The sequence below is a fragment of the Nomascus leucogenys genome, chromosome 20, assembly GCF_006542625.1.
Source record: "Nomascus leucogenys isolate Asia chromosome 20, Asia_NLE_v1, whole genome shotgun sequence".
NCBI lineage: Eukaryota > Metazoa > Chordata > Mammalia > Primates > Hylobatidae > Nomascus > Nomascus leucogenys.
Genome location: NC_044400.1, coordinates 49,839,086 through 49,853,917, shown reverse-complemented (window position 1 = coordinate 49,853,917; position 14,832 = coordinate 49,839,086). Strand labels below are relative to the sequence as shown.

At 38.2% G+C, this 14,832-nt stretch overlaps 1 protein-coding gene across 2 annotated transcripts in view; it reads left to right on the top strand.

The window, feature by feature from the left end:
* The window catches only part of DTHD1 (death domain containing 1), a 67,509-nt gene extending 58,148 nt beyond the window's left edge, over positions 1-9,361 (top strand). For both annotated transcript variants that reach the window (XM_030800993.1, XM_012499657.2), the window contains 2 exons: positions 892-949; positions 5,298-9,361. In XM_030800993.1, coding sequence (XP_030656853.1) covers positions 892-949; positions 5,298-5,620 — 381 coding nt within the window. In that variant the 3' untranslated portion in view covers positions 5,621-9,361. The remainder of the gene's footprint in view (positions 1-891; positions 950-5,297) is intronic.
* Positions 9,362-14,832: the final 5,471 nt, after the last annotated feature.

The window sequence follows — 14,832 nt, the reverse complement described above, 5'->3', positions numbered from 1 at the left end:
CTTTTGAGACTAGAATATTTCTCTTAGCATCATGCCCCGAGGCCCATGCAAATTGTCCCAAGTATCAATGTTTTGTTTTGTTTTATTACTTTAGTTCCTGCAGTGTGGATATTCTATAGTTTGTTCAACTATTTTTCCACTAAAGAACATTTTAATTGTTTCCAGTTTTTGGCTAATTCAAATAAAGATGCTATGAACATTTGTGTGCAAGGCTTTGTGATGTAGGCATCCATAAAGACATTTCAGGGCTGAGGCTGAGCATTTAAATAAATTCTCCAAAGTGCAACGCTACTCAACCACTGGCTAAGTATCTGAACCCAGATAATTTTATTTTATCTCATATGCTGTCTCCACTATCTCATATTACCTGAGAAAAAACTGTTCTGCAGACTGTGTAGAAAGCTAGTGAAATATATTTACTCCTTGATAAAATGTTGATTTTCGAATAATATACGCACACTGATTTGATTGTTTTTAACCTGTTAGGTGCCAGGTTCTGTGTTGAGTATTGAGGCAAAGTGCCTGCCCCACAAGGGATTTTACAAAATACAAAATACCATCTTTATAGCGTGCTGGTAGCTTGCTCTATGCTAGTTGGTTTAACAGTTTTAAATTTTAGTTGGAAAAATGTTCATTTAGAGTTAATCTGAGTGGTATAATAATATTTAAATGTGTATTCTTAAATTTAAATGTGCTGAAATATTTGGGTTAGTATACTTTGCTTTATCTTAGGAAAAGAGCATGCATGCACAAATACAGTATTTAATTTTGCGAAGGTATGCAATTCAGTACTTCTTCCAAATAGAGATGAAGTTCAGATGAATTTTTGTTGTAGCTTATTCACAAATTAATTACTTCTTCTGTTTATTTTGTGTTCCTTTCCCCCAGTAGCATAAGAAATTAATCAATCGTCCACAGAGTACCAAAAGAATTTCTAAGGATCCTGTAGGTGAGGAGTATTTGCTTTGTCATCATTATAGTGCTTCCCCACTCCCTTACATGTTATATATATGTGAATCATTTCATAAAAAGGAATGGAGAAAGTGACTTTACAATTAAACAATCATTAACTTTATTGGCCTAATAAATACTTATTTCCTGGGAAGTCATATACAAATAAACCAAACTAGCATTCTTAAATCTGCATGTAATTAAAGCTGAGTTGAAATCAACAAGAAATATAAATGTTACTGAGTTTTATTTTATTTGTATGACTAGCAATTGCTTAGTTTGCTGACAGATGACTATACTTTGAGCTGAAATGTTGACTCTTAAGTTGTAAATCTTAAAGTACGTTCAATTCAAATCAACATTTGAAGTCAATCTATCTGAAATTGAGGTATATATTGATATGAAACCATAAGAAACATTTAATATTTGGTTGTCATTAGGCATAATTCAATTACATAATAATACTACAGATTTCAGGGTAGAATTGGAAACTTTTATTCTATTTTAGCTCTTGAAACATTTTATTTTGTGATATCAGTGGCTACTAATGTGATAATTTATTGGTCTTCAAAAGACATCAACGAGGATGTTCTTACTAGTGCCTCAGGTCCACTGTGAATATGAGGTTGCCCGTACGAATTGGTACAGAAAATGTTCAGGTCTTATTAAACTCCATTAGGAATAGGATAGAATAAACACCATATTATAAACCCTTTCAGGGATAAATAAACTGTGTTTAAAAAGAGAGCAGATGATATAGAAAACAACAACAGCAATAGATAAAAGCTTTGCAAGTTTAATAATGCTGTTAACCTTTGAAGAATTTAATGTCCAGATAAAAGCATAATCACTGCCATCATTAACAGTCACTGGGGAATACAAAGGTAGAAGAAGGAACCTTCTTATGGGTACTAGGAAGTTCTAGTTTATTACACAGGTTGGGACATATTTGTCCTCACATGAATCCTCCCACATGACCAATGCCATCAGAACTGCTGTAGGAAGGGTGACAGTAGATGAGGTTAGACATTTTGAGTGGGAGAAAACTATGAAAAGTTTTAAATGCCAAGTAAAGACGTTTAGACAATAGGAAGACCCTACAAGAAATTTGTTAACAGGGGACTGGCAAAATCAAGTTGGACTTTCAGCTGAACCAAAACTGACAGAAGGGATACAAGTTAGAACCCTGGTTCCCGCAATAGGCGAGGAAGAAGCTAGGTAGGACATGGTTAAGATAGAGTCAGCAAGGCAGGAAAGTAAAGCAAATATTTGAGATGCTTGGAGTTAGGAACATTAGGACTTGGGTGCAGGGGATAAGAAATAGGCTATGAAAAATGTGAATAACATCACATGTCTCAGCTTGCTCAGCTGAGTGGTTGCATTAACTAAGAAAGTGAATAGAGTGAAGGAAGATCAAGTAGTGAGAAGGAAAGACCATCACTGGTTATTTTGATTTTAGAAATATGACATTTGTATTGGCTGTAGTATATACTGATAGAGATAATTAGGAGATGAATATTGTGAGTGCTATACCAGGATTTAGGAAAACAATGCCAAAAGATAAAGATTGGGTAGATCTAGGATATTTCTCATAGTTAATGGTGATGGTAACATCAATAAGAGTTGATGCATTCATTGAGGGGAGAGGGCAGAAATAGAAGAGGCCTGAGATAGGATGCAGTAATGCAGCAGTATTAGGAGGAAGAGAGTTAGCAGAGGGAAAAGAATATGGGAAGGAAGACAGCTGGCAAAGGGCAAGAGAGGAAAGAGGAGAAGCAGGGGAGGCCAGGGATTCCAAGGAGAGGAATAAAATGCTCCATGGAAGTCAGAGAAGATGCAGGCCAGGAATCAGTGCAGTGAGTAACAATTAGGAGGCCTCTCAGAAGACTGGAAAGAAAGGCTTCAATAGAGTTTTGAAGAAGGGCAAAGAACGCCTAAAGCAGAGGTTTAAGTAGTGAGTCGACAGTGAGGAACTTAAGGCCTCTAGTTTACATTAGACATTAAAAGAGTATGTGATAAAGAGAAGGAAAGAAACAGCACAATAGCTTGACACAGTAGCAGCAGCAAGGGAAGAGGAAGCCTGAGAGTGTTTGTAGGAAGCAAGGAAGGAGCCTTGGTGAGGAGGAGATTAAGGGACAGGTGTGAAGGGAAAATACGTGATGAAAAACAGTGTGAGGGATGGAATCCAGAAAACACAGAGGAGTGAGATTTTGTAAGAAAGTAATTTTGAGATGAAAACAAATTTAGGAGAACTCAAGTCAAATGGCTTTGGGTAAAGTAGGAGAAACATGGGCTGAGTGAAAGAATCAGAGTGAGATTGGGGTAAAGGATAGGAGAAAAGATTTATGTCACTGTTAAGAACAAATTTATATTGAGTTTAGAAAAAATATTTTTAATGGATTTTCAAGCAACTAAGGACTCAAATGGTATACAATAGCTTACAGTTTGTTGATCACATTCAACGTATTTTCCTAACCTCAGGCAGCCCAGGTAACTGAATGCAATCTGAATAATGCAAGATTCAGATTGACAAAGTGAGAAAAATGAAAGCTAAAAAAGACAACATATTCTAAGGTGGACACAAGACCATCCATCACTGATGTGCGTAGTTGATCACTAGGAGCAGTGCAGGTACAGAGATATATGAGACCCTGCAGAGGTGACTGAATGACTGGGGTACACCAAGGGATCACTATAGTAATGATGACAGCAAAGAGCATATTGAGCAGAAGCAAAGGAATAGAGGCCATGGAATAAGTTTAGGAGGTAGAGGTCAGCAGTAATATTAAGGGGCTGAAGCCATGGAGGTAGAATAATTCTGGCTGAGCATGAAACATGGAGATTGGCCTTGAAAATCAGTTTCTAGTTTGGAGCCACGAGACATGTCATTGGAGTTGACAAAATTAAGGAACCACATGATCTGGGGTCAGAGGTGTGAATGATGATCTGCAGGGCTGCTGATGAAGTTGCCTGTAGAGTGTTGCTGATGACGTGGATGGGACGAGAAAAGCCTGCCCAGATAGCATGGACTTCAAAATGAATGCATTGCATGGAGGTAGCAGAACACTGAGTTGAAAGTGATGATGGAGAATAAGAAAGTGCTGGCCCCTTTTCCTTGTTTTCACAGAAAGGTGGCTTTGTATTGTAAAATCAGGGTGCAATTTACAGGAGTGTGTAGGAAGAAGGAATAGTTGAGTAATGGAAGGCAGATAGAATGTTTGCTTAACACCAGACCAGGGAAACTGCTGCAGGGGTGAGCATGAGAGTGGCAGAAAGTGGCTATGACGCAGAGGAGGGCTGGAATGTGAAAGGAGAGAGAGAGTAGGGGACAGAGGTTTTATTCGGAGTTATGGATCTAAGTTACACATCAGTAACAACCATAACAACAGGTGAACAGGAGTCAACAGAGGACGGCCCAGTGAAAAGTGTTGGTGTAAAGGATCTTCCACAGAATTGTTTCTGGGTGGTGGTAGATCGTGTCGTGTGTGTGTTTTCGTGTGTGTGTGAGTGTGTGTGTAGTTAGGATGTGTGTGAGGATTGGCTAGCTGCTGGTATAACTTATGCATCAGATTAGTACTAATAAGGAGAAATAGGTTTTGAACCTAAAATGACCCTTCAAAAACAGTGCTACTCGGCCGGGCGCAGTGGCTCACACCTGTAATCCCAGCACTTTGGGAGGCCGAGGCGGGTGGATCACAAGGTCAGAAGATCGAGACCATCCTGGCCAACATGTAAAATCCCGTCTCTACTAAACATACAAAAAATAAAAATAAAAATACCGGCGCGTGGTGGCGTGCGCCTGTAATCCCAGCTACTGGGAAGTCTGAGGCGCTAGAATCGCTTGAACCCAGGAGGAGGAGGTTGCAGTGAGTCGAGCTCGCACCACTGCACTCCAGCCTGGAGACAGAGCAAGACTCCATCTCAGTAAACAAACAAACAAACAAACAAACAGGGCTACTCAAAGCGTGGTTGGGGACCTCCGCACCAGCATCTTCTGGGAGCTTGTTAAAAATGCCAAGTTTGCTCCCACCCTAGTGATGCTCAATTAGATTATGTAGAGCAGAGCGTAAAAACCATTTTAACACACCCTCTTGGTTCTCAGGTACATTAAAATTTCATAAGCATTTAAAACTCTCTGCAATAGCTAGTACCCTCAGGAGATGATCCCAGAATGCCAGGGATTCAGAGGCTTTTGATTGTTGCTCCAGGTAGTCGCATATCTCTGCACTGCTCCAAGGCCAAACAAAAGAGCAGGGAGACTTCCTATAAACAGGTGTGGAGGGTTAGACCCAATGCATTCCCCAGGAAAGGGCCCTAACTGTGAGTGTTCGTCCTGTGCCTGACAGAAGCCCTTTGGGATAACTTGCTCCATTGGCTGGCTGAGGAGCTCTCAGAAGAAAATGCTGAGTCTCTTTCCTCAACTCTCCCTCTGCGCCGTAGCACCGTTCAGCTCATCAAACTCAAGAACCCTGATGATCTCACAGAACAGATCCATGAGTTTCTTTGCTTCTGGAAAAAATCGCTTCCAACTTTCACCGACAAATTTCGCCTCCTGGCTCGACATCTCCGCAAGATTGGCAGGAGTGACCTTGCAGAAGAGCTCAAATTCAAGTGGGAAAATAAAGTGTTCACTGAACCACAGCAGTGGTTCGATGTAGCCCCTGAGTAAAAGCCTGATCATTCTTCCTTTACCCCTAGGAAAAGGCACATGGTGGGTTTTTAAGATTGTTTCTGTTAACATTTTCCTGGCAGTTTCCGAATGATATTATTTGAAGTCAGTCTGTTTAACGATGTGCTATTTAATGATGTGAGACAAAGGGAGAAGCGTGGATCAGACAATAGGAAGCATTCGTGGGTGTGAGCGCTCCTCTCTGGTTGAGTGATTATGTTTTGCAACCATGACTGTCTTGAGTTTGGCCTCACTTAACAGCGTTTGCAATTGAGTTTGACTTGTTCACATTTTAAAAGCTAAGTGTGAAGAAAAGATCTGATAAGTGTAATTACTTGTTAATTGCTATCTACACAAAATCAAACTAGTTTTCTGTGACTTCAAGTGTGAGCCCAAAAATATCTGAGACAGTTCTCAATCAATTTAGAAAGATTATTTTGCCAAGGTTAAGGACAGGCCCATAACACAGCCTCAGAAGATCCTGATGACATATGCCCAAGGTGTTCGGGGTAGATCTTGCTTTTATGCATTTTAGGGAGTTATAATATATAAATCAATACATGTAAGATGTACATTGGCTCAATCTGGAAAGGTAGGACAACTCAAAGTGGGGGCTTCCAGATCATAGGTAGATTTAAAGATTCTTGATTGGCATTGATTGAAACAGTTATTATCTAAAGACCTGGAATCAATAGGAAGTAAACGCCTGGGTTATGGTAAGAAGTTACGGAGACCAAAATTTTATAATGCAGATGAAGCCTCCAGGTAGCAGACTTTAGAGGGAATAGATTGTAAATATTTCTTATCAGTCCTAAGGTCTGTTGATGTTTATGCTGGTCAGCTTTTCCTGAATTCCAAAAGAGAGGAGGGTATTATGAGGCATGTCCAACCTCCCCTTCCCATCATGGCCTGAACTAGTTTTTCAGGATAACTTTGAAATACCCTTGGCTGAGAGAAGGGGCTTGTTCAGATAGTTGGGGGACTTAGAATTTTATTTTTGGTCGACTCAGGCAACCAATTCAAGTTACATAGATACAATAGAGCCTACAGTAAATACAAAATAAATTGGGCTGAAAGACTTGATGTCGGTGGCAGTAATTCACTTTAAAAAACTTTTCTAAGCTCAAAATAAATTAAAAATAGAATAACACTTCAGCCATTTACTGCCACAAACTTTTCTTTTATAAAAATATAACTTGGAAGAGGGAAAATTCCATATTTTGTTATTAGTGAAATGAGGCAGTGCAGAGAAAATAAGTTATACAGTGAAAGAATTCAAGGCCTGTTTCTTCTACTTAGGAAGAAAACCTGCTTTAAAATTAGTTAACAGAAGCCTTATTACATAAGCCCTACATATACATCATTAAAAACAAACAAGACATCTGTAAATAGAACATTAAAGTGAAAGAAAAGATGAAAACTTATCTAAACCCCTCTTTCTATTGATAATCCCTATTAGTGTCTAGTATGAGCTTTGAGTTTTTGGAAAGCCTGAAGCCCTTTAGCTCTCTGAAGCAGTTTGCTATAAATGGGACATTGAACTAGTTTCACTGACTCATTAATGCAAAAACTATTAGGTCGTTGGCTTGAAAACATCGGTAGCAATTAGTTTCAGTTATTGAATACCTAGGAATTAATTAAGTTATATTACAAAATTACATGTTTTAGTGGCTCTCAAATTTAAACGCAAGATTTCCTTCTACAGATTAACCAGGGATTTAGATAACTATTCAGTTATATATTGAAAAAGGAGATTCCAATTTTCAAACATAGTCCCATAAAGGAATATTTTATTAGTCAAGATTTTTTACATGCTGCCAAAAAGGTACAATATGTATTTTCATGTATTCTTGGAGCAAAGAAAACAGACTAAAATGCTCATTGTTTTCCTGATTACAATCTAACAAAAAAGTAAAGAAAATGAAAGTTGCTTCTTATCCTGTCATTAGAGATTACTATTATTAACATTTTTGGCATAATTTCTTCTAGTTTTTCTTTTTTTCTGGAAGAAAATATTTCTATCGGTATAGATGTATCTAAGGACACTCACATATGTGTTCACCTGCATGCACACATGCTAATATGTATGTCCCCTCACACACATCCCTGCCACACACCTCTCACAAATGCACCCTCAAACACACAGGCCTACCCTTTATCAGCACAGTTTCGCGTCCACCTGTGCGCCTCACATATGCTGTCACAAACACACCCCTCCTGCACACCCAGCTTCCAACTCTCTCACAGAAACACACCTATTCACATACATAAACACATGTGCACACACACACACCCCTCACACACATATAGTTTCAGATCCACTTGTACACTCTCACAAATGTCCTCGTTCACATATGCCCCACCTCCACATTTCATATACGCATACACTCATTAATATGCCTCTCCCACAGACACATGCACACACATACACAACATCTCACTTCACCTATACCACTTCGCCTGCATACATACAATCTCATTAAAACACTCCCTCTCACACCCCTCCCACCTCTCTTTCTCTCTCTCACACATACACTCACATACATTCACTCACAGGCACATATACACATCTCTTCACACACACAGATACATTTTCCCCTAGAATTAAAAAAAGTACTGCACTTATTGTTGTTACAGTAAAGCAATATAAAGGTATATAAAGAAAACAATTGATCATCCCTGCAGCATCTCCTCTCTTAAGATAATCCAGGAAATCAATCCCATGTGTAATCTGTGCCACTTGGATTGAGACTTGGCCCCGAACACCCTCAGTATTGATAACCTCACCCATACCCTTGTGTACCCATTTCTCTGTTTGGTGAGCAAACATGTATGGACCACATCAGAGATGCCTTGTTGGCTTTTGCTAATGGAAAGCCCCAGCAGAACACAGAGAGGAAGAAGGAGAGTGAATTATACTATTCCCCTTTTCCTCCCTGCGCTCATCTTGGCCTGGCTGTGTCCCTCGCCTGCAACTGCTGCTCCTCTCAAGAAGGCCACCTCTAGCCAACTCTCTCCTGTGCTTTGGTAACTGGTCTTCTTCTTGCCTCTTCAAGTCTAGGGGTGGTAATAGCTCTCGTTGTTTGGAGTAACTGTGTTTTTCCTTGCAGTTCCCCTATATTCTGCTCTCCCCTTTTAAAAATAAAGCCTCCTTTTATTATTCTAATTTAAGTATATCACTATATTTCTTATTAAGACCCTGATTGATACCTCTCTGCACACCTTTCTTATACTCCTAGCAACTTATACACATATTTTATTTCCCAGAATGGGAGTCAAATATTATATATACAGTTTTTAAAATTACTGTTTTATTAAATTATGAGTTTTTAATGTCTGAATGTTTTAATAACTGTATAATATCCTATTTCATAACCATAGCACAATAAATTTTAGTATAATTTCTGAAATTGGTTAAAATGAAATTTTGCAGTATATATTCTTTTATGTTTGACTTTTTATTCAACTTTATGTTGCTGAAATTCATCCATGTTGCTGTGTGTGGCAATGGTTCATTCTCATTAATGTATAATATTCTATTATATGCATATATTAAAATTTTCATATCGATTAGACTATAGTCCCAGTATATACCTAAGAGCAAAATGATAGTTTACCATAGTTCATTCAATCGTGTTCTATATTCAGGACCATTTAGCAATTAAGCTTTGAATATGATTATTCATGTGTTTATTTCATACCATGGAGGCGCAAGAATGCTCTGCCATTTAGAATCTATACATTTTTAATAACACCAATTTCACTATTGAAAAAACCATTACAGTCACCATTTTGCTAATTATTAAGCATCAAATTTTATAAATAAAATCTTGTAACATTTATTATTCGAATTACCAAAACCTGTGCCCATAGTCATCTTGATTAGACACTTACTATATCTGGAGTGTAAATTCTTGACTACAGAAATTGACTATCGCTAAAATGTAGCTTAAATGAACACATACATATTTCCTTGTATATTCTAAAGTATTTTATTATTAATTAATTAATTAATTAATTAATTATTTTCACACAGGGTTTCACTCTGTTGCCCAGACTGGAGCTCAGTTGCGTGATGTCACGGCTCACTGCAGCTTTGGCCTCCCAGGCTCAAGTGATCCTCCCACTTCAGCCTTCTAAGTAGCTGGGACTACAGGTGCAGGCCTTTACACCTGGCTAATTTTTGTATTTTTTATAGAGATGGAGTTTCACCATGTTGCTCAGGCTAGTCTCGAACTCGTGGGCTCAAGCAATCCACCTTCCTTGGCCTCTCAGAGTTCTGGGATTACAGGCATTACCACGCCTCACCCTTCTTAAGTATTTTAGACTAAAATAGAAATACCTCAACGAATGAGGTAGGTAGGCTTTGAGCACATTATAATCTAATTTTCGAAATAGCTAAATCTTTTGGACAAAGTTTTGTTTTTCTAACCCAGTGTTTCTTAATGAGATGTTATTGGCATTGTGAAAGAAATCCGTTTTCAAAAAATTAACATGCACTGGCTCATAAATTGCAGACCATTCAGCATCCCTGACCTTGTCCACCAAATGAACAAAATGCCTCTTCATCCTAGTGAATGTGACAAGCCAAATATCTTACACATTGTTCTGGTTATGAGGGATAGGGGTGAAAGAGTGGGTGTTGAGGACCATGTTTTAATCAGCTTTTGGTTGAAGTAGGGCATGAAAGAAAGGGGAAGAACATCTAACGGAAATTTAGAACATTATAAGCAAACCAGGGCTTTCCCTTAAACTCTTTAACTGCTACCAGTATTTGCAAGAAATGTCAACTGCTGTCTGATGGCTTTTTCAGAAATGTTCTCAATGAGAAGTCCAAAACCGTGCTATAGAATACAAAGTTTATCTAAGGTACAAAGTCAGGCTTTCTGAAGTCAGAAGAACAGGGAAATATTGAGTGAGGTCAAAATTGTGGCTGACCACAGGCCAGGGGACTCCCTCTTAGCTTAGCTAAGCATGACTTCTGTGATCTAACCTCACCAGAATGCCTCATGCTGCCTACACATTTTGACAGACGTCACAACGAGTCCTCAATTCCCTCCTCCTCTCCCAAGACTCCTCTGCTAGCAATTCTCTCCCCACCACCTCTCGACATTGATTACCTAACATAGTAAATAATTTACTTCCTAGTTATCGTTTTTATTTACTTTCTGCAAATAAACACCTGCTTTAATTTCCAGGGTGCTTGTCTCTTTTTTTAATTGATACATTCCTATTCCTTAGAACTCTGTCTGGTACTCAATGAATGTTTCTGTTTTGTTTTCCTTACTTTACAGGCGAGGAAACTCTGAGTTACAGCAGTAGAGCCTGGATTAGAAGCCAGATGATTATATTTTCAAAGTCCTTTTTCTTTCACTTCCACATTTCTACCCCTTTCCCTACACCCAACTCCCCACCGTTTCTCTCTCTTCCATAATGTCTGATAATATTTTTTCAGTTTCTGAATACCCCGGACTGGATTAATTGTCCGTGGAACTCTATTTTAAATCCAGCTCTAACATTTCTATACACTGTTGTAATTGCCTATTTATTTGTGCTTTTCTCCAACCAGTTTGTAAGTTTCTTGAGAGCTGAGGATTGAGTAGCGTTCATCAGTGAATTTTCAGTTCCCTGCACAGGGCCCAGCACATAGTAGGCACTCAATACATCTTCACTGAATTAATTTATGAATAACATCTACACACTGACATGTTATCGGGATCCTCTTTTTGTGCCCTATATTTCTTATTGGAAGCAACTTTGTGGGGATAGCTGCCAAGTCTGAGAAGGTAAAACAATTAGCTCAGACTGTAAAAATCTGCCCCATCATTCATCTAGCTGGAATAACAGACACCGATGAAGCCACCTGCAAAGTTAACAGGAATCAGTGTTTCCTCCAAGCACATATTGCAGCTATAATGTGTCCCCTTCTTTGAGGGACTGCTGCTTTCTTATACACTGAGAAATTTTTGTTCTCCCAAATCATGGATTATCAGAAACCTTACTGCCTGAAATCATATCTGTGAGAAAGACGTATTCTTTTCTTGCCTGGAAGATCTAAATCAATGACACAGAAAAGCATTCTTGATTTCTACCCAGTTGCAGAGCTTCAGATAAAGGGTTTCTGGATACAACATTGCATATCTATCTCAACATTCCTGCTGCCAAGGAAGGAAAACTCTGGGTCCACTTTGCATTGCAGACCTGATGTTGACCCCTTTACACACAGCTCTGCTTTGCTTTCAGCCTCTCAAAACACTAGCGTCCACCCTCCTCCTGTGTACTCAAATAACTCCATCTTTGCTTTTATTTACTGAGGCACTCACAGTTCCTCTGTGTGCAAGTCCTTCATTGCAATGAATTAAGAAATCTAACTTTGTGCAATTTCAGGTGTGTCCCTGGTTGTCTTAGCCTGATGGGGACACTCCTGTGACCTTTCTGTTTTCCAGCCCAGTGTTTCTCAAAGCAGCAGCATATTAGAATTTGTAGGAGATTCCTGAGCCTTTCTGAGAAATTCTCATTGAATTAGTCAGAGGCGTGTTCTGGGAATCAGAATTACAAAGTTCCCCAGTTGATTCTAATTTGTAGCCAAGGTGATATATGCCAAACTGACCCAGGATACAGGATACCCTGGAATGGATATTCAAATTCAGTTTCACAGGACCAAAACAGCCTTCTAACTCAGAATCTTTGGCTATGTACCTGAGTATTCTGTAAGGTTAATGAAGACCTCAAGTCACACTCTCACCTTGGAAGTTTAAAGACATTGCCTATCACATTCCACTGCCTGTCCAAAACACTTTCTCAATTTTTATTTTTATTTTTCATGATTATTACTGAACCAAGGGTAACACAGGAGGGAAAAAAAGGAAACAGTGCAAGCTCTGTCCTATGCTGAATATCCATTTTTTTCCTCTTAGAGTCATCATTTGAGATGATTTATCTGTTCACAAGAATAAGCAGGGTGGGGTGGGGAGCCGAGGAGCTGAGGCACGGAATTGGACTGGTTGGGAAGGAGGAACACTTGGCTTAATCCCCCATCAACAGAAGAACTCAAATTTAAAATTGTAATTAATGAGAAGAGCCCACCACTATCACAAAGATTAACTGACTTCCCTGGGAGCTGCTCAGAGTGCACCTTTAAACTTGGTTCTATGAATACATGTCACTTCCATCTATAAACTTTGAATTAATATTTTTGACCTTTTCTGTCTTTTGAAAGGATAAAATTATATTCCATTGCATTTGTGTATGCTAAAAAATTTAAAATACACCGCAATATATTCTATCTTTATTAGACTTATTTTTGGTAATTTTTACATATGCCAAGAGCCTCAAAAATTTGAACTGATCCAAGCCTCACTCCACCTGAAAGGCCCTGTTTATATGCCAGTCAGCCTGAAACTCTTCTTTAGAAATAGTCACTGCAAATGCCTAGATGCCACCACAAGGGGGCCTCTGTGTCACAGATAAAATTAAGGAAATATTCAAGACCTCACAAATTCCTTTATGTAGTGAAAGATCTGCTCTGCAGGGTACTTTTTTTTAAATTATGAAGTTATTGTAGAGTTAGAGGGAATAATTTGACCTATGGTCAATATACTGTCAATGCAATAGTACATTATTTTGTGGCTAATGCAGTGTTCTAATGTTCTGAAATGTCTAATTTCCATTCGCTATGAAGAAACAAAGTACTATCTACAAGAATTGGTGCATTATAGAGGTCTTTACATTACAGTGTATCTTCTGTTTCCTTAACCAAAGCAACTGTAATGATGACATATATTATTGATCATTAGAACTGACTGTAATTTCTCTGAACTACTGGGAAATGGAAACTGAAAGTATAAACTATGGATAGTACCATGAAATAAATGCACCTTTGATTCAATTCACTCTCCAATAAATGCTACTGACTGACATTCTAAAGAATTACCTTCTCGATTTTGAAATGTTCTGAACAAGGGTGTTTCTGTGATTTGTTGGTTTACAAAAAGTGGCTAGCATACATTAAAAGTGAATATCTAATTAGGATGATTTTTAAATGAATAATTAGCTGATATTTTCCAGAATATTTTTAGTTATAATTTTAAAGTAATGTATTTTGTGGCATAAATTCTAAACAAAGCTGAATATTATGACTCCTTCCACATTACATCTTTAAGCACATAAACCAACGATGTGGTGTCAATAAAAGAGTCCCTGAACATAAAACAAAAATGAGCAGCATAATTGAAAACCATTAACTATATAACGATGACCACTAAAATGAGACTGATTGTATTAAAATATTTGCTGCTCTTCTGTGGGGGAATTATGCATTCTGCCCCACGGATGTTATGCTTGGTGATATGATTTAGAGTACCCAATTAAATATGAGTGCCATATTTAAGCAGAAGCTTTAAGAGCCATGGGGTGGTTCCACCATGTTCCTTTCCTCTCTGCCTTGAGACTATCAGTGGTTTAGGGAGGGGCATTTCATTGGCCTAGGTCCTGAAGCATGGGAGAGATCCATAGCCTACTTGTGATAAGTAGTATGCAAAAATGTAAAAATGCATTTTTTATTGTTGTAAACTCCTATTATCCTGACTGATACAACTAATTTACTAAGCATAAGGAAGAAAACACTATATGACTATTAAAGATATCTGACTTTAATGTTGATCAAAGAAGTAGCAGAACCAGGGGCTCTACAAGCAAGGGAAAGAGAAGAAAAATGCAAAGATTGGAATTATGGCTGATGTTAGCAGCAGACTGCTGCAGCAAACCAGAGACATTAGAAGTCCTTATAAAAGTGGTAAGCCCAGCTATTACGCCACTGTAGAAAGATTAATACTAGGTACCAATTTATTGAATATTAACTTTTTGTGTACAATCTCACTTTATTCTCATAAGCATCCTTCAATTCAATGCTATTATTTTTCTTTCTCAATGATGAAACAGGCTTGAAATGTTAAGTTCATTCATTTACACATTCCCTTGTTCACGTTTTCACTCATAATTCAATCAACAAGTATTTCTTAAGCACCTATTATAAATAAATCAGGTGACAAAGTTAGGTTTTTAATTCCTCCCTTTCTGATTTCAAAGTCCATGTCTTCTCCATTGCATGGAATTCTATAGCACACAGAATTGTAGGGTGACTCCCCCAGATTTCCCATCCTCTTGTCATATACACTCAATAATTCCCCACATTATGAACAGAAATGGATTTA